The sequence below is a fragment of the Carlito syrichta genome, unplaced genomic scaffold (assembly GCF_000164805.1).
Source record: "Carlito syrichta isolate Samal-C Ts95f unplaced genomic scaffold, Tarsius_syrichta-2.0.1 Scaffold311911, whole genome shotgun sequence".
NCBI lineage: Eukaryota > Metazoa > Chordata > Mammalia > Primates > Tarsiidae > Carlito > Carlito syrichta.
In genome coordinates this window covers 571,167-592,180 of record NW_007256007.1, presented here as the reverse complement: position 1 = coordinate 592,180, position 21,014 = coordinate 571,167, and the positions used below count along the sequence as shown (strand labels likewise).

At 39.6% G+C, this 21,014-nt stretch overlaps 1 protein-coding gene across 2 annotated transcripts in view; it reads right to left on the bottom strand.

The window, feature by feature from the left end:
• Positions 1-21,014, bottom strand: part of CIT (citron rho-interacting serine/threonine kinase) — a 177,938-nt gene that overhangs the window by 119,557 nt on the left and 37,367 nt on the right. For both annotated transcript variants that reach the window (XM_021718196.1, XM_021718197.1), the window contains exons 8-9: positions 16,528-16,731; positions 14,990-15,143 (exon numbers count right to left, since the gene is read on the bottom strand). In XM_021718196.1, coding sequence (XP_021573871.1) covers positions 14,990-15,143; positions 16,528-16,731 — 358 coding nt within the window. The remainder of the gene's footprint in view (positions 1-14,989; positions 15,144-16,527; positions 16,732-21,014) is intronic.

Sequence of the window (21,014 nt, the reverse complement as noted above, 5' to 3'; positions counted from 1 at the left end):
GTCTTGCCCCATACCCTGAAGGAAGAAATGCTGCACAGAGAGGCCAAGAAGAATCTGAACAGACTGGCTTTGCTGGGTTTCCTAACTCAGCTTATTACTATTAGATCACACTAGCCAATTAAGTGTCCACAAAAAGGCCAAGAAGTCAAGGCTCAGAGAACGTTCAAAGAGCTGAACACATGGGAGTTCCTAAAAGGGTGGCACACCCAGGGAGGACACGGAAGCTCCATGCCTCTTCCCTGATACCTTGCCCTATGCATCTCTGCATCTGTGTCCTTTGTAATATCCCTCATAACAAACCAGTACACGTGTTTCCCTGAGTTCTACAAGCTGTCCTAGCAAATTAATCACACTCAAAGAGGGGGTCGTGGGAACCCCACCTTGAAACTGATCAGTCAGAAGTTCAGGATATCCAGACATGCAACTGGTATCTGAAGAGAGATAGCAGTCTTGGAGACTGAGCCCTCAACCTGTTGAATCAGATGCTATCTCCAGTTAGGTAGTGTCCAGACTGAATTGGAGGACACCTAAAGGATGTCTGCTAAAGAACTGATTGCTGGCTTAAGGGTGGGAGAAAACTTCACACATTCAGTCATAGAAGTCTTCTGTGGTGTTGATTGTTGTGGTGTGAGAGCAGAAGAAAAACAGTTTGAGTTTTTCCACACCCAGGCTATAGAAAGAAGTGGCAAACTTGGACAACTGATGTAAGAGCAGAGATAGGAACTCATGATGAGATCTCTCTCTTTTCCAAGAGAGAAGGCTATAATGTAAAGAACTCAGTACCAGAAGTCTCATAGGAATGAACGAAGAGAATAAGTTAGGGGAACGACAAATAGAACTGGCTACTAAATAAACATAAGTAATATGACCCAGGAGAACAGATTATGTTGCCTATAGTCTTAGGCAAGCCCCCTACTTTCTCCCTTCCCACTAGGAAGTGGTCAGGCATGACTTGCCCACACAACACATTGCATAAGAAGTTCAAAAAGAAGACAAAGCAGATCCAATTTGCAACAGACTTAAGTAAATAAAAAATTATTCCATCTCTTTACATCCCCAGAGTCATAAAAAGACTTAGGGCAACATTGATTAGCATTGATTTGGGCTGGTGATCAATTTTTACTGTCTTCAAAGCAACTGAATAAGAAAGCCAGTTTTACTGAAGTATGTTTTAATCGACCAATCTTTGTGTGTGTGGGGGGGGTATGGTATGTGTGTGTCAGAGTCTCATTCTGTCATCCAACCTGGAGTGCAGTGGCATGCTCACAGCCATTGCAGCCTTGATCTGCTGGACTCAGGTGATCCTTCTGCCTTAGTCTTTCAAATAGCTGGAACTACGGGCACGTACCACCATGCCTGGCTAATTTTTTGATTTATTGTAGAGATGAGGTCTCGCCAAGTTGCCCACGCTGGTCTTGAACCCATGGGCTCAGGTAATCCTCTCACCTCTGCCTCTCCAAGTGCTGAGATTACAGGTGTGAGCCACCATGCCAGGCTTCAATCAACCAATCTAAACAATGCCAGGTTTTGGTGACCAAAAGCTAAGCAGATATCATCTCTGGTGGTTGATCTCAATGGAGTTGTAAGCTTTATTTGTAAGCTCTCGCTATACCCAAAAGCCATGTTCCTACAAAGGCTGCTTAATATCAAGTTTTTGATAGTCAATTTATGTTTTCCCATAGATTCATACTTTTAGAGATGCTTTCTCTCACTTCTGAATTGCACTGTAACCAGACTCCTTAACATTTTAGCTGTGTTTTTTTCCTTCAGTCTAGGTACTGAGCAATCTGTGAAACACCTACATAGGGCTGGAAATACTCAGAAGAGGAACTTGTCAAATTGCAACTAGTCATGACTGCATTTCTCTGCAAAGTTGGGTTTGGATATGCCCAGTTTTTCACCCTGGTGGTTCTTCCCTGGGAAGAATTTAAATAATAGCAAAAAAGTTAGTTCATCGGCTTCTGGTCCCCAAAAATTGCTTGTTCTAGGCCCAGGCAACCTTTCCTTTCAGGATCTTCTCCTATAGATTACTTACACCCAAGAACACATCTGACTAGATTCACTCTTTGCAGCCCTCCTGATCTCTTTAGTATCCTTTTTTCTAGCAATTTATAAATTTACTCTTAAATTTTTATTATGAAATTTTTACTGTAGTAAGTATGTCTAACACAAGGTTTCTCATCTGTAGCACTATTAACATTTAGGACTGGGGATTTCTTTGTTGTGGGGGGTTGTCATGTGTATTACAGGGTGTTTAACAGCATCCCTGGCTTCTACTCACTAGATACTAATAGCACCTTCAAGTCAAAACAATCAAAAATGTCTTGAGAGACTGCCAAATGTTCCCCAAAGGGCAAAATTGCTCTCAGTTAAGAACCACTGCTCTAACAAATATATTTTTTTAAATATAACCACAGTACCCTCACCATACCCAGCAGAGTTAACAATAAGTCCTTAACATTACCTAATACCACACTTGTGTTCGATTTTGTCCATTGTCCCAAAAATGTCTCTTTAAAATTAGTTTGTTTGAACCAGAATCCAACCAAGATCCACACAATGATTTGGTTGATGTGTCTCTTTTAACCTATAACACTGTCGTTTTTTTTTTTTTAAGCCACTTATTGGTTTAAGAAACTGGATCATGTGGCTTCACAGAATTTTTCACATTATATCCTGGTGGCATCATTTAACACGTTTTTCTGTTCTCTGGTGTTTCCTATAAATTGGCAGTTAAATCCAGGGCCTTCTACATATTCATATGCAATTCTTTTGGAAAGAATACAGGCCAGGATGTGTTGTCTACTTACAATTGCATGACATTAGGGGGACACAAAATGTTCACCTGTCTCCCTTCTTGTGATATTAAGAATGATTTGTGAGTTCTCATGATATCAGCCTGACCCCTCCATCATAAAGTTCCCTCCAATTTTTCACCTAATGGTTTCAGCAGTCATTGATAATCACTGTCTAGAGATAATATTTCATTAAGGCTACAAAATGACAGTTTTCTAATTTCATCATTCCTTCTACATGTATTAGCACATCAACAATTTGGTTACCCTGGCATACAATCCAAATAGGAAGGCAGGATAAAAATGCTTGGTTCTTTCCCTATATTTAGCAACATTCAGAGTAACAAGTTGGGGCCTTAGCAACCTCCAAGAATGACCAATGTGATTTCTTTTCCAGTGTCATTACAGATTCATGAATTTTTATACATTTGATGTGTTCCAAGTCACTACAGTCTTTCTGATGCTCAAGTTATTCCATCTTAGGCAAGTGAAAGTCCCTCTAGTAGGTATTCTTGCCAGATTTTTTTTAAAAAAAGGCAAATCAAAATCTATTTTTAGCTTTTGGAGCTGCCTTCCAGCTTACAGGGAATGGAAACACAAGTACAAAACCACCACCACCACCACCACCACCATCACCACAACCCCCCTCCCCCACTGAGGAGGCAAAGTAACAAATTCAGAATATAAACGATACTCTAAAGAATAATGACCTAGTTTCTTCATCAAGTCAATGGCATGAATATATAAGTAAATTTCAGAATGTTCTAATTTGAAAAAATGTTAAGCCTATCACCACAGCTGACTATATTTCAAGATGTGAATGACTTTAAATCCAAGCCTGTCTCCTGAGTGATGGCAAGGATGTGGAGGAAGATCCCTCATACATTGTTGGTGGGAATGTAAAATGGTACAACCACTTGGAATAAGTTTGGTAGTTCATCAAGAAGTTAAATATATGCCTACCATATGATTTAGCCATTCCATTCCAAGATACTTGCCAAGAAGAAATTAATACATATTCCCATAGACTTGTACATGAATGATAAATGCAACTTTATTTCAGATAGCCAAAAACTGTAAACAACCCAAATGTTCATCAGCAGATGACTAGATAAACAAATTGTGGTATATCCATACAATGGAATACTAGTCAGCAATCAAAAGAAATAAACTATGGTACATGCTACAGCATAGATGACTCTCAGAATAATGTTGAGCAAAAGAAACCAGACAAAGTAAGTACAAGTTATAAGAGTCGATTTATATAAAGTTTAGAAAATACAAACTAAACTCAGTGACAGAAAGCAGATCAGTCGTTGCCTGGGGACAAGAGAAGAAATGGGAGGTTACAAAGGGACATGGGGGTGATGGATTATGTTTATTATGTTGACTCTAATGATGGTTCCACAGGTATACACACATGCCAAAGCTAACCAAACTGTACACTAAAAATACATGTAGTTAGCTGGGCTCAGTGGTTCAGCCTGTAATCCCGCGCCTTTGGGAGGCTGAGGTGAGTGGATTGCCTGAGCCCGCGGTTTCAAGACCCGCCTGGGTAACTTGGTGAGACCTCATCTCTACAATAAATAAATAAATAAAAATCAGCCAGGCGTGGTAGCACACACCTGTAATTCCAGCTATTCGGAAGGCTGAGGCGGAAGGATCGCCAGAGCCCAGCAGGTCGAGGCTGCGGTGGCCGGGAGCGGCCACTGCACTCCAGTCTGGGCAACAGAATGAGAATCCAACTCAAAAAAAAAAAAATACATGGAGTTTATTATACATCATTAATTTCTCAATAAAGTTGTTTCCAACTGTTGGGAAGGGAGATATTTGGTCTCCAAGTCTTCTCTGGTGTAAGGAGCTTCCACTCAGTCTCCTTCAGTCCATAAGGTAGAAGTGTTAAAGAAACACATCTAGTTTTCTACTCACTCCTCCCACACGGAAGGAGGAGCTAATCTGATTCAATCAAAGCTGGACATTCATTTGGCCATATTTTACCAGAAGGCAGGGTTACCATGCCTCGAAAATAACAGCCAAGCTTAACACTCCCACTTCTACTACCTACATCTAGACTTCAGCAGGCACTAAGCCAACTGACTGCTTTTGTCCTGCTTATTTCCATCAGGCTCCCTGGGGCAAGGCTCCCCATCTATGAAGGAAGGCTGCCATTCCTCTCTCTTCTGTAGGATGGACAAATTTACACAGCTCTGCAACAAAGGTTATTGAGCACTCACTTTGCCAAGAATAAAGTACATATTTTGGACCCTATGTGGCTATCTGTTCTTTGTGTGTGTCCTTTATAAGTCAGAATTTTGAAGGCTAGGAAAGGTGGTCTTAGATCCCAAACTTTCAGTGCTATAGTTGAATGTGCCATCACCAGGGATTAATGAAGTTGGCCATATTTATTTTCTCTGAAGTGAGACACCAGAAATCATTTCCAAACCCTCAATCATGAACCACCTGGACCTCCTACTCTTTGTCCTCAGTCTTTCATCTCTTTTGACTCCTGCCAACCACCCTCTTTAGTTCTATCCATACTTTACACTCAGAAAATGAGCATAAATGCAATCACCACACTTCACAGAACTGATTAGAAAGTTGGCTGCTGAATATAGTCCCAGATGTTTAATATAATTTTGAATCTTTGGCCAAATCATTTCCATGTTTGCTTGGTTATAAAAGCTTTTCTCACAAGTGAGAATTTAAGAGTTGAAGACTCCCATCTATGGGCTGTCCAACAAACCCACTCCCTGTTTCCCATCTTTCCTCAAGAAAGTCATTAATTTATTTCCTTTAGAATTGATTTACCAATCAATGGAAATGATTTGGCTTGCACTAAGGGGCACAAGAGGAAGCAGTCCTATGGAAATCATAAGGGCATGTATTAGAGGGATGTGGTTTACCAGGCCACAGGTGGTCTCATTTATGGGAAATCCAATGGTGAGATTCCTCAGGGCCCAGTATTCAGAAAACTAGGTCTTTTCTTAGCAAAGTATTCTGGACTTTTTTTTTTCATGAAACTGAGACTCTTGTTCATATTCTCTGTTTTGCTTTGGTCACTAAGAGACCAAGAGTACCAAATTGTTCTTCCTTTAGCAACTTAACAGGAACTTTTTTGTTTTTACTTTTAACCCTGACTCTCTTTCTCCACCTTCATACTCCTTTCATCTAGATTTCTACATTTATTATTTTTTTTCTTTTTGATATCACAATTTTCTCTGGAATAAATTGTCCTCAATTCATCTTTGAATAAAGTAGAATGTTACATATTTTTAACATCTCTGGATATAGCACCTAAATTCAGACTGGGGGGAATCCTATAATCCTAATTCATAAGCATTTAGCTCTTTTTAGCCTATTTTCTCTTATCAATAATTTGCCTTCTGAAAACAGAACAGCCCCCAAGAGACACATAGGTATTTGCCTGCATAACCCATAAGAAACTTTAAGAGCTACTGACTACATCTCTTCATTATTGCTGTTTTTGTTTTACCAGGTGGTGCCCACATGCTCCTGGTCTAGCAAGTTTAATTTCTACCATCACCACTATGGACTCCCTCTTTTTCTCCCCTTCTCCTCCATGCTGATACCCCATATAGCCCCAGCTCCTCTTCCTCCCTTCCTTCTGTCCCTTAAGTAACTGGGTATCCAACAGGGAGACACAATTAACGGCCAACCAAGCCTACTGTCTTCCTCAAACTAGCCTAGAAAACAAAACATGGCCAGACCCCTGCTCAAATGATAGAAACTCCAAACAAGAAGACCTTGAAAAGGCCCAAAACAAATGAACACACACACACTCTAAATGCACAAGCTGTTGAGATGATATGCTTTTAAAGACAGAACACTAAAATAAATAAATGGAAAATTAATGCTAAAACCATAAGGGGTTTTCATTTGGGAGGAAGAGAGCACTGCTCAGCAGAAACCAGTGGCAGAGTGACAGATTCGAAAGATAAGTATGGTAGGGCCGTATAAAGACTTCTCCTTCATTCATTTCAATGATACTATGAAGATGATAGGCTATGCTAGTTGTTTCTATCAGCATAGCATATTGCAGAAAGTTATATAAGAAACCGACAATAGTGGTTCACTTTAGGGAGAACGTGGGATGGGAGGAAGACATTTTTCACTCTATAATCTTCTGTATCACATGAATTTTTTTGCCATGAGCTGTACCACTTTTTAAAATAAGCATAAGTAAAGAGAACTTGGAGTCAGGGAGACCTGAGTTCAACTCCTACCACTGCCAACTTCCAGCTCCATAACCTTTGCCAAGTGGTTCATATCTTCAGCCTTCACTATCCTTATCTGTGAGACTATTAATAGTATCTGCTTCACAGAGGTTTTGGGAGAAATAAATGAGACAATAATGGACAAAGAGTGCTTTTGCAGAGCCCCTGGCACACGGGAGGTGCTCAATAAATGACATGGTAACATAGTTTATGTGTAAAATCTAAGGAAGAACACTTCACCCATCCTTAAAATGGAACAATAGTAAAGTGGGGTATAGGGAAGCCGAGAAAATGCCTTTTTGCCATCAGAAGGCAGAGACTAGGTCAAACCACTATCTTGAAGAAAATGAAGGATGTGAAGTCATTCTGAGAGAAAAGCTTTAAATTCCTCAAAACAGAGTCTAAAACCTAGCAAGCAGTTCTATGCACTCATGGGAATCCTTAAACTAAAAAGTGGCCTCCCTATAGCCTGAGTCCAGAAGACAAAACAAGGAAGACCCACAAAGATGAACAAGAAACTCTCAGGCTGACAGATCTAATTTTCTTCTTTTGCAGGGCTTTGCTACTCTAATGTGGAATCACCTGAGGGTCTTATTAAAATACAGCTTCTGACTCAGCAGGCCTGAGTCTCTGCAGCTCTAAAAAGCTCTCAGGTGATGCCATGGTGTTGGTCCACAGATCACACCCTGAATAACAAGGTCCTACTCTCCCAGGTAACTGTTCTGCTATCTGTTAGCGGTGGTGGTATTGAGGAATTGCAATTACTGTCATGTTCTCTCTCTTCTCATTACAACCTGGCTAACTCTTCTAAATCAATGGTTCTCAACTGAGGGTGACACTGGGCTATGTCTGTAGACATTTTTGGTTGTCACAGCTGCAATGTGGAGGATGCTATTGGTATCTAGGGGAAAGGCCAGGGATGCTGCTAAACATCCTGCAATTCACATAACAAAGAGTGATCTGGACTCAAATGTCAACAGTGCCATAGCTGAGAAACCCTGTTCCAAATAAACAGAAAACCGGACATATCTTGAGTCTTCTTAATTCATACTGAGTCTAGAAATCCCAATTTTAGAAATGGGTCATTGATCTAATATTGTCCTTTTCCAGTCTAGATCTGAGATATGGGGAGGGTAATAGGTTAGTAGAATGCTGTATGTGAGGAAGGATCACCAGGTCACAGTCTATGGTCTATGTTTTGTTTAAAATCAAGCATACATGGCTAAAGCAGTAGGGGATATACAAACTTCCTACCACTTTGAGGTACAGCAATTTCACATGACCATAGTTCTATTCAAGCAAAAGACCAGTTAGTATCTTAGACTCTAAGCTCCATGAAGGCAGGGTCATATTCAAATGCGTTCTTCAGTGGAGCCATTGCACCTAGCATAACACTTAGCATATTGTAAAACTCAAATATCAGAATGAACCTTGTCTATTCAAAAATTACTGCAACTTCACATGTCCTTCAATAGTCATAGAGATTAAATTATTCTCTAGTGTGGCACAGCACATTATTTGTCATCAAGAGAAACTATTACTAGTAGCAATTATGCTAAGGTAAGCCTGGTATTGTAGAAAGACACTGGCTTTGGAATCACACAGACCTTAACCCAAATCCAGACTGCCTCACTCATTTGCTATACAACCTTGGCCAAGTTACCATAGCATCCACATCTGCAAAATGAGTACAATAATCTTTATATTTAACAGAAATGGTTTGAAGTAATATAGTATGAGATACTTAAATACCTAATGGTTAGCAAAGAACAGGTGCTCCCTAAACATTATTTTCTATCATACTAAAGGACTAGAATAAAAGACCCAGAGAGCATATATGGTGCTTATTTCTACACACAAAAATATGGGAGGGAATCCCCAAAAAACAGAATTTATTTATTTATTACAAGTTTAAACTTCAGTCACCTTCAAAGTACACCTATCAAGACACTTTTTCCACTGCATCAATACTCATCCATTTTGATATCTTTTTGTACTTCTGCCATTTCTTGTTTCACCTCTTCCACATTAGCAAAACCTTTCCCTTTGAGGACTTATTTCATCAGAGAAACAAAAAAAAAGTTGCTCAGGGCAAGATCAGTTGAATAGGGAGGGTGGGGCATGGAGGTCATGCCGTTTTTTTGGTCAAAAACTGCTGAACACCCATGTTGGCAAGTGCTCTTGTAAATTACCCATCATGAAATGGGCAAACACGTTGAACGAATCTCCAAAAAAAATTCGCTGAAGCCAAACGCCGTCTCTCACAACAACACAAGCTGGTACACTGATGCCAATGGGTTCCTAGAACACTTAGCTAGTGGGGGAAGGCTGTACTGCAAGGGGCCCACCTCCAAAATATAATTCCAAGTTTTCTGGGTCCCCCGCCTTGTATGTAACACTTTTCACTTGAAGCTAGGTAGAACAATTTCACCTCTCCTTTTTTTTTTTTTTTTTTTTTGAGTAGGAGTCTCACTTACAGCCACTGCACGCTCACAGCCACTGCAGTCCTGACCTGCTGGGTTCAGGCAATTCTTCTGTTTCAGCCTTTCAAATAGCTGGAACTACAGGCATGCACCACCAAACCCAGTTTTTGTTTTTGTTTTTTAATTTATGGTAGAGACAAGATCTCACCATATCACCCAAGCTGGTCTCGAACCCTTGGGTTCAGGCAAAGCTCTTGCTCCACCTCCCAAAGTGCTGGAATTACAGGCATGAGCCACTACACCCAGCTTCACCTCTCCTTTAAATCAAAGGCCATCATCCCTCAGATGTATCATGCAACCACAAGATCATGCACTTGAGGTTTCACCATAGCCACTCAGGACCAGGTAGCGAATAACAATGAGCAACAACAAAAATGACACCTATGTGGAAGAGGAGTATCTTAGGGTATCAACAGTATGGAACCTCCACTGAGTCACCACCTAAATGAAACAAATTATACTCTGCTAACAAATGCTGAGGGCCTGAAAAATCAGAGTAAATTTGCAAGAATTGGGTCTTTCTGAAATAGTGAAAAAAGGATGACTTAAGAGAAAAGGCCCATATAACAAGTAACAGACAATACAAGTTCTCCAGAGCATTAGCCATAAATGTTCGAGGAAATAATCCATAATCACCACTTGCATTATGCATTTATCATTGTTGAGACAGGACAATTTTGGCTGAAAGGTACAAGTGTGCTGGTTCTGTTGATATTATGATGCTTTTTTTTTAAGTTGAGAAAGCGGGATTTATTGAGAGGACAGAAAAGCTCCCAGAGCTGGAGGGAACCTGAGGAGGTTGCCTCGGAAAAAATATTTTAAAAGATAAGCTACAAGAGAGCACCAGACAGCAAAACTTTCCCATTGATGAAAGCAGGTACATGATAACAGGCAAGGTAAGTGCAATCCCAAAGGCATGAAAGAGGAGTACCAATTGCCTTCATCTTTCCAGAAGCCCAGAAAAAAATCAGGCTGGGTACAACCAAAATCCTGCCTAGCTTCTGAAACATCACCAGAATTGCACAGCCCAGGGCAGCTGGTATGCTTTAAAAAAAAAAAAACCCTACTAAAATTTGGAGAGCAGCCTTGAAATAATGATTATAATAAATAAGCAGCTGAAAACCCAATCTTGTGTGAGGCTGGGAATGAAACATCAGAATAATGAGTGCCTGGTGACCCATGAGCCTGGCAGTAACTCACCACAGAGCTTTTGACTTGCTGGAAGCATAAGTATCCCGGAACTGGGTCAGATGCCTGGTTCATGTGGTGCTGCCCACGGCAATCCCAAGGGCCAGGACCCAGAAAGATACAGATGCACTACCTGACCTCAGTGTCAAACAAGACACATCCTACTTTCTCTCGGTAGCCACTCCCAGTTCTGTCATTCATAAATTTGTCCAGACCCTTCTTAAATTGCATTTATATATCCTGCCAGGACCACCTCTTGAGATAATGAGTTTTAAAAGATTATTACCTGCTGTGTTAAGCAGTATGTCCTTTCATTGGTTACAACAAGAAAAAGAATTAAGGGTGAAACAGCACAGAGGCTAATTTTGCTTTCATCAAGGGACAATCTCTTGTAGAAAGCGGAAATACTCAACAGCCTGGAACCACCAGGCATTTAAGAAGCAACCATGAACTTGGGAAACTTAATGACTTCGAGTATTTTGGTTGATGAAAGCTACTCAACATATGTTTATGAAAAACAGGACTGGATAAAGGCATCATTTATGTTAGAGTTACCTAGTTAGCAAATAGTTTAAATAGCATGAAGTTCAGCAATGTTTTCAATCACAAAACTCTGAGTTGATTACAAATACGTAGGGATCAGAGGTTGGTATAAAACAGCAAAATCTGCTATAAGACAGTGAAATTAATACCATGCCTCTCTGTATTGTCAGGAATGCCACAGAACCACCAGGAAAAGGTACTACCACTGCTTGGTAGACATGAAGACCCCATCCACTGGCTGAGTTGTCTAAGCAACAACTAGTCCCATCAGATACAAACACTCTAATAGCAATTGATTCCCTGAATTGATTCCTGGAACAGAAAAAGGACATGACTGGGAAAACTGGTAAAATCCAGAAAAAGCCTGAAGTTTAGTTAACAGTAATGTACCAATATTAATCATAGCTTTGACAGATGTGACACTGTTATGCAAGAGGTTAGCATTAGGGAAATCTGGGTGAAGGGTATGTGGGGACTCTCTGTGCTATCTTTGCAACTTTTCTATAAGTCTACTATTATTCCAAAATAAAAGGTTTATTAAAATTCAAAAGTTTTTTTCAAGGTAAATACATTTTGTGAATCTTCAGCCCTACTACCCTAGAAGTTGGGAGTCAAATATCTTATGCTTAATTTATAAGCTAAATGTTATCATAGGTATATATGTATAGGAAAAAAGTATATACAGGGTTCAATACTATCCTTGGTTTTTGACATCCCCTGGAGGTCTCGGAATATAACCCCCACAGATATGGAGAGACCACTATAAAGTTATTCAGGTAATCACCATTCACTGACTTACTTAAGTAAAGATACGTTCTTAGGCATAATCAGCAAGTTCATGCATTAACAATTAACTGCTTATGCAAAAAGATTATAGAGATAAAAAGGCAAGATGAAAATACTAAGTACTTGAATAGCTAAAAGAAACTATCCAATCTTTCTAAAAGCAGAAAGGGAAGAATGCCCTGAAAATATATTACTGTTTAAAAGGTCTGGGAGATTTGGGGGGGATGTCTAAAGATTAGAAAAATAAACCATGTGGCCACCAGAAGAAAAATGTTTGCAAGCAAGATTTACGGAAATATGGGTTACTTAAGATATTTTGGCAGGAGGTTAGAGAAACCATTAAAATGGCTTTCAACTGGACAATACTAGATCTTAACCATAATCACGTCCCAGCTGAAGGTGCTAGAGGTTATAATTACAACTCAACTCCAATTATAAGCCTGATTTTGACACTTAGAAATGGGTTCCATTTCCCAAACTCTTCCCATTTCCCAACCTCTTCCCATCACCAAAAAGGAAACAAAACAGACCAACTGTTTTCCTACTAGCTCTAATCCATGATGCTCATTGGGTCAAGTCATTAGATCACATCCAATCAACAACACATGCAAGAATTAAAAAGGTTTTCTTGCCACCAATAACAACCATTGGGGAACGGAGACCATATTTAGCAAATGGTGCTGGGAAAACTGACTGACCACATGCAGAAGAATGAAACTGGACACCTACCTATCACCATGTGCAAAAATCAACTCAAGCCAGGCTCGGTGGCTCAGCCTATAATCCCGCGCCTTTGGGAGGCTGAGGTGAGTGGATTGCCTGAGCCCGCGGGTTCGAGAACCGCCTGGGCAGCGAGACCTCATCTCTACAATAAATCAAAAAATCAGCTGGGCGTGGTAGCGCATGCCTGTAATTCTGGCTACTTGGAAGGCTGAGGCGGAAAGATCACCGGAGCCCAGCAGGTCGAGGCTGCGGTGGCCGGGAGCGGCCACTGCACTCCAGTCTGGGCGACAGAGTGAGACTCCAACTCAAAAAAAAAATCAACTCAAAATGGATCAAGCATAAAACCTTAAACTATAGGAATTCTAGAAGAAAATATAGGAAACACGTTTGTGGACATTGGAGTGGGCAATGAATTCATGACCAAATTCCCAAAAACAAATGCTGCAAGAGCTAAGATAAGCAGATGAGACTTATCAAACTGAAAGGATTTTGCACAAAAGAAACCATCAAAAGAATAAAGAGACAACCCACAGAATTGGAAAAATATTTGAAAATTTTGCATCTGACAAAGGCCTAACAACCAGGATCTACAAAGGAACTCAAGGTGAAAGGAAAAAAAACAAATAACCCCATTAAAAAGTGAGCAAAGGACATGAAACCACCATTCTCAAAAGATGATATACAAGCAGCCAACAGACACAAGAAAAATGTTCAGTCTTACCAATCATCAGAGAAATGCAAATCAAAACTACTACGAGAAACCACCTAACGCCAGTAAAGATGACTGTCATTAGTAAGTCAAAAAACAACAGGTGCTGGAAAGCTACAGATAAGAGGGAACATTTCCATACTGTGGAATGTAAGTTAGTTCAACCTCTGTGGAAAGCAGTGTGACAATTCCATATGATCAAGCAATCCCTTTCCTGGAAATACACCTAGAGGAACATAAATTGTTTTACCAAAAGACACTTGCCCACGCATGTTGATTGTTGCACTATTCACAATAGCAAACACATGGAACCAACCCTGCTGTTCATCAAAAGTGGACTGGATAAAGAAAATGTGATACATGTACACAATAGAGTATTGTGCAACCATGAAGGAGAACAAAATCATAGCCTTCGTTGCAACTTGGATGCAGTTGGAGACCATCATACTAAGTGAACTATCATGGAAACAAAGAACTCAACACTTCATGTTCTCACTCATAAGTGGGCCCTGATGACGAGTCACATGAGCACAAGTGTGGGGTCAGCAGTTTCTGGGCACTGCCAGGGAAGGAAGGGAGGGAGTATGGTGGGGGACATGTGACAATACAAAGAGTACCTGGGCCACTACCAGGGACAATGAGGGCCACCTAGAAGCCCAAATTTCACCTGCATGCAACCTGCATTATGTAGCAAATCTTCACTTGTACCCCACAATTCTATAATAAATACATGATTTAAAAAATAAAATAAAATAAAAAATAAAAAGGTTTTCTTAAAATCATCAAACACACACCAAACAAGCCAACTGTTTTCCTACTGGCTCTAATACATGATGATCACTGGGTCAAGTCATTAGATCACATTCAATCAATAACACATGCAAGAATTAAAAAGGTTTTTTAAAAATCATTAACTTGTTTAAAAATCAAGCATTTTGGTTTTGTTGACAGGTCTTTGTTTTCAATGAATTTGTAATTCAGTTTGCACTAACTGATTACAAGGTGAAGTATGAATGAATCCACTGTGAGTATACATTATAGATTTTACATGCTTGTGAGCAAAGATAAATATTGTAGAGGGAAACAAATGACAAACACAGTGAGGTGTTTATAGTTTTAATGCAGGCTCAGTCATTAGCAGACCAATCTGGGCATGTTGCCTAATCGGAGTCTTTCCTAATCCACAAAGGAAATACTTCAGTCCACTTTTTCTCTGGGAAGAATCTCTGTCAAACCAAGTGACAACTTTCAAGCTCCATCAACCTGTGCCTCTAACTTACTGGGGGATAATATTCTAAAGCCACATAAACATGGAGTTTGATAAATGACCCAGTTCTATGCAAACAATTTTAAACCACAATGACTACTCAAAGACAGCTACATAATTAGCCTTTTCTGTTCCTATAGATAATTAAAGCGTTTATCTAGGTAATTTACAGCAGCTTCTTTGGGCCAGAATAATTTCAGATCTCTCTTGAGTGTTTCATAATCCCAACACCCCAAATTAAGGAACACAGCTCTACTTACAGTTACGAATGTTATTCCAGTCAATTTTAGAGAAGAAAGGATGGTAGCAAAGACCTTCAAACTTCAGTCTCTCTTTCTGGCCACACAACAAACTTTGAATCAGATCAAGAAATTCATTGCTAACTTTGGGGTCATCTGGAAACTTCAAAAACCTCTGTCCCAAAAAATAAAATAGTTATTTCCTTAGTAAGGATTCCACTTTTCATGTCCCAAAGTGAAAAAAGTATTTCTCATATATGCAAGTTTCTTTTTTTGTTTTTTGAAGAAGGAAGCTTCATGCCCTCTTCACTTTGGACCAAAGGCAGGTTCCCAAAATAAGTGACCTGTTCACATCAATAGGACTTGTTCCTTTGTAGGGGTTCAGTATCCTTCATGGCTTGACCCCTGCTCCCTTTGCCATCTCATCTCACTACGCTCTCCATCTCTCTTTGCTGTCCAACAATGATGAGCTATTTAAAGCTCCCTGAACAAATCAAGCTGTTCTCTCTGCCTTCCCTGTCTAACTTTTCTATCCTATTGCTCCCTTCTGCATGCTCCCTCTGCACTCTACTTTTGCACATACACAATGTGCTGTGATTTCTGTGTGGTGATAAAGAAAGAAGACACACAAGCTTCTCCTCCTTGCTCATCACTGTAAACTTGGTACCCAACAGTACCTGGTATAATGCACTTATTATTAATTATTGAATAAGTGAACAGAAAGGAAGGAAATAAATTAGCCCCAAGAGTCATCTAAGGAGAAACTTCAACTCATGAGAAGACTCAAGAATAACAAATAATGCATGTAAATAAAAAATGTGTATTAAGCATTCCAGAAAGATGAAAATTGAGTGAGACACAAAAACCTAGGAAATAAGTTCTCTTTTTTGTTTGGTTGAAACTAAAACATATATATGTATCAGATCCTTAAGATAAGGGCTTAAAATAGTGAAAAGTACAGTTACTAAAAAACAGTTTTAATTTTACTTTATATATAGATATAGATAGATAAATGTATCTAATTCATTTCCTTATTCAATTTTATTCATATTTGATAGTACTAAAAAGTAGTATACCATAAAATCAAGAGCATGGACTTCAGAGGCAGACTACCTGTGTTATTTTGGACAAGTTACTTAACCTCTCTGTACTTTGATTTCCTCATCTGTAAATGAAAAAAATAATACCTACCTCAAGGGTTGTTTGAAAATTAAGTTAACAAAACTATATTTCATCAATTCTAAGACTCACATTTATTCACACTTAACAGCATTGAAATCAAGATGCATTTTGTAATCAATAAAAATACTCTAGATTAATTGGCAGTAGTTTTTCTTAGTGGTACATAAAATAATGGCATTAGTTTACAATGACTGACAGGTGAGTTTCTTTGGACACAATTTATCAAGTGTTTACAACTTTCAGCACAAAGTACCTGCTACATAAGTATTTTCTATTATTATTTTCCAATACTACTGACTTAGCTATAAACATTCATTCATACAATTTTAAAATAACATTTCTCAATCTTATTTCAAAATCTCCTAATGACTCTTTACCTGGAAATTCATGATGTTATTGAAGGTTCTGGCTGCGGTTCCCTCTGTGAATGGGGATCTCCCATAAATCATCTCATAAGCAATCACGCCCACCGACCACCAGTCACAGTCTAGACCATAGATGCCTTTTCCATCCCCGTTCATCACAGTCAACACTTCAGGAGCCATGTAATCTGGGGTCCCAATCGGGAGTTTGGCACTCACCTAGAAACCCATAAATAAAGCAAATACAGCAAACTTTCAATTACCCTCAAGTAGACTGCCAACAATCACATTTTAGACATGAGCTGATTTGCCACTGATTACTATTCTCCCAGGCACTTAAACCTTCTGTCAAGTGGCATGCTGTCAGGAAATGCAAACGCTTTAATAATTTTGTTTAAAGCACGTAATGTAATCCAAAGGCAAAAGGGCAAAAGTTGTTGATGATATACACCCTCTGGTTACACAAATGAAAGTTCGATATATAGCTGGAACAAAAGATGTCTTTTCTGACACGTTACTGATACAACAGAACTTTTCTTCCTTATGAAAACAGCAAAATGATAATAAGCCCTAAAATTAAATCTATAAGATCAATTTAACCCTCACGAAAAACTGGCAGCTAGCTGGCAATACAATATTACAAATGTATATAATATCTTAAGTTCAAAAATTTAGGAAACCGGTTGGGCGCAGTGGCTCACACCTGTAATCCCAGCACTTTGGGAGGCAGAAGCAAGACAATTGCTTGAGTACTGGAGTTTGAGGCCAGCCTGGGCAACATAGTGAGACCTTGTCTCTACAAAAAATAAAAAAGTTAACTGGATGTGGTGGCATGTGCCTGTAGTCCCAGCAACTTGGGACTGAGGTAGAAGGATCTCCTGATCTCAGGGGTTCAAGGCTGCAATGAGTTGTGATGGCACCACTACACTCCAGACTGGGTAAGAGAGTGAGACTCTGACTCAAAAAAAAATTTTAGAAAACTGACTTTCAAATCAACATTCTTCCTTCAGCCCATCCACAGGGTAAGACATGATAATTAACTTCACCCAGTGACTAACATTAATGAGTTCATTTTCCTCACCCCTCTTGCTCCCGTGTCTCCTAACCACTGTTCAGAGACCCAGGGCCTGCCAATCCAATGGCAACAAAGCATCTAACCTTGGCAAAGAAAGATTAGACTATAGGAGGTCTTTTTATAAAGTTAAATGTATTACACTTAAAGGATTATTCTTTTCTTCCTGAAATTTGTCCTTTTGATGGTTTCAGTGTTTAAATGTCTTTTGTTTTTTGAAATGATACAGATGAAAGAAGTAGGTTTTCTTTCCCTCGCCCCCACCCTTGACTAAACAAGCCCGACTTTTTTTTTTGAGTTGGAGTCTCACTCTGTCACCCAGGCTGGAGTGCAGTGGCAGGCTCTTGGCCACTGCAGCCTCAACCTGCTGGGTCGGCAATCCTTCCGCCTCAGTCTTCCAGGTAGCTGGAACCATAGGCATATGCCACCATGCCCAGCTGATTTTTTGATTTATTGTAGAGATGAAGTCTCATCATGTTGCTCAGGCTGGTCTCAAACTCCTGAGCTCAGGCAATCCTCTCGCCTCGGTCTCCCAAAATACTGGGATTACAGGTGAGAGCCACTGCACCTGGCTGTAAGCAAGCCCTCTGATCTTCAAAATTGTTTTGAAGTTTTACTGAGCCATGAAAATTTTAAGGCTAAGGATCACCTCTCTGACCTTCCTCCCTTACTTTAGTCATATGCTATGTTGACCAGTTGTCCTATACCCTACATCATAAATGGGTTTTTCTCAGGTCAGCAGTTATATGGTGCAAAAGAAGTTTTTCCCCCATTAAAGGATGGTAAGTGCCCCCAAGTGAGCCAAGAGATTTTGTGGGTATAGCCACATACCTTTAAGACTGGGCTTTATAGCAAGAAAGTAAGTTTGCTTTTCTTTGATTTAACTGGGTATTGAGAGGCAAGTGAATGTTTAGTGAGGACATTACAAGGTCTCTATTCCTCAGTGATGAATCTGTTTGAAGTTCTTCCAGCCTGTAACTTTAAACTTGTCATTCCTCTGCAGCAAGACCCTCTCATTATATGAAATGGACCCTTTCTCCCATTCCCTCTTTTCACCCCTCCCTCAGGCCCACAAACCTAAACCCAGAAAGCAGTGTGATACTATCATCCTGACACTGATCATCAATTGCTTTGGGCAATAGGATTTCTACTATAAATACCCCCTAAAGATGGTCATACCACCCAAGAAATCCACAGGCAGGCCTGGGTTGATGGACAAAAGTGGGGAATAAAGCAGAAAATATTTCATATAAGACAGAACCACTGGGTGATTTAAGCTTGAGGATTGAAAGTAGCTTAAGTCAAGGAGAAGTCTTGATATTGGGAAATCTGGGCCAAACCTTCTATGTGTTGATGTGTATGTAAACGTTAATAAGCTCAGCACAGGATTAGGATTAAACTACAGGGTTTTGGTCAAAACCTACTGAAAATAAGCAACAGATATATTTTTTAAAAATAAAACAAAAGAAGAAAAACTGTAACACCTTAGTTTGACAAGGCAATGGTGATGCTGCTACACAGTTGTCAAATATGCACCATTTGCACTTGTTGGATTTTATTTTATTGCCACAGACTGTTCAAGAATATTCAGTTCTCCTTGTTTGCAGTTCACAGGACATAGTCACTTGTTCACAACCAAAGAGTTAAAAGAAAAGAGTTGATTGGGTCATGTTTAGCAGGGTGACCCAAAGAGTATAAATTGCCAATGCCTCATTTCCAAATTAATAATTAGGCTTATCAGAGAAAAATAATTCCTCAACTAATTCTTGCCTTATAACAGATATGTGATTATATACATTTATGTCCAATCATTTTCTAATTTTCTAAATTTTATTATTAATCAGTACTAGAAAGCTATGAACAGAAAAATACCTGCTGGCTTGCTCTTAAATGCTTAATAGTAATTAACAAAGGTTTTTAATGACAACTAATGACTACCAAGTTTCCATTAGCTACTGACCTTCAAGCACATTAGACTTGTTCAACATGCAATCTCACATGCCCTGATAAGGATTTTGCAACATGCCTTTCACTCTCCACTGGCAATAATTAAGCCAGCTAATGTGGGTGAATATTAAAAACGAACCTGTAATAGGAGCCCAGCCTGCCTATAGGACACTACCTGACAGGGCTCCAGCATTACTAAACTTTAGTTAATTTTCACTGATTGATAGGAAATAAAATAAACAGGTTCAGCAGAAGACAACAAGGAATGAAAGGGAACAAAAGAATTTAACATATTCTTTTTTTTTTTTGATTTGGCATCTCACTCCTCACCCAGGCTGGAGTGCATTGGCATGCTTACAGCCACCCCCGTGTCGACTTGCTGGGCTCAGGCGATCCTTTCACCTCAGCCTTCCAAGTAGCCAGAACTACAGGTGTGCGCCACTACACCTGGCTACTTTTTAGATTTATTGTAGAGGCGAGGTCTCGCCAAGTTGCTCGAGCTGGTCTCAAACCCGCGGGCTCAAGCAATCCACTCACCTCAGCCTCCCAAAGTGCTGGGATTACAGGCTGTCTACCATATTCTTAAAAACAGAGGGAAAAGAAAGGAAGAAAAAAAGGGAGGGAAAGAGATAAAGAAAAGGGTTAATTTAGCAGACTGTTTTACAAACAAAAAGCAGATAAGGAAAAAGGTATGAAAACCAGCATCTTCCTCCTCCCAAACCTCTTTCCATAAAATGCTTAAACATAAAACTATTTAAACCTAACTTTCTCCATTTAGATGCCCAGGGCATAAACATACATCTGCAGAAGCAGAGGAAAAAGGAATCCTCACTATGTTGTTTCTCCTGTGGAAAATAAATCTTTTCACTCCTATATAAATCTAAAACAGGCTCTCTTATGGGATTCCAACTGTTAAATGGGGCTATCAATTACCATGCCATAATGCACTTTGTCTACAATCTCCTTACAACTGTTTTCATGAGAGCTGAATGAGATAGGTTGGAACTGTTAGCTGTCTGCCATTCTTTGAAATTCTAATAAGGTGAAGTGAGTGACCTAAGTCACACAGCAGGTCCTGTGGTCATTAGGCCCCTGTGTTAGTACTAACAGAAAATAGTCCAAAGCAACATTCTGCATAAGAAGCCTGAAATAAAACAGTGGATAAGGGAAAACTGAATAGATCTAACATTCACAAATATCCAAAATACAAAGATAATATTTAGAAGGTTGGGCAGAGTGGCTCATGCCTATAATCCCAGCACGTTGGGAGGCAGAGATGAGAGGATTTGAGGCGAGGGGTTTGAGACCAGCCTGGGCAACTTGGTCAGACCTCATCTCTACAATAAATTTTTAAAATGTATATATATATATATATATATTTTTTTTTTTTTTTTTTTTTTTAAGTTGAGGTCTTGCTGTCACCGAGGCTGGTGCGAAGTGGCATGATAACAGCTCACAATAACCTCAGTCTTCTGGGCTCAAG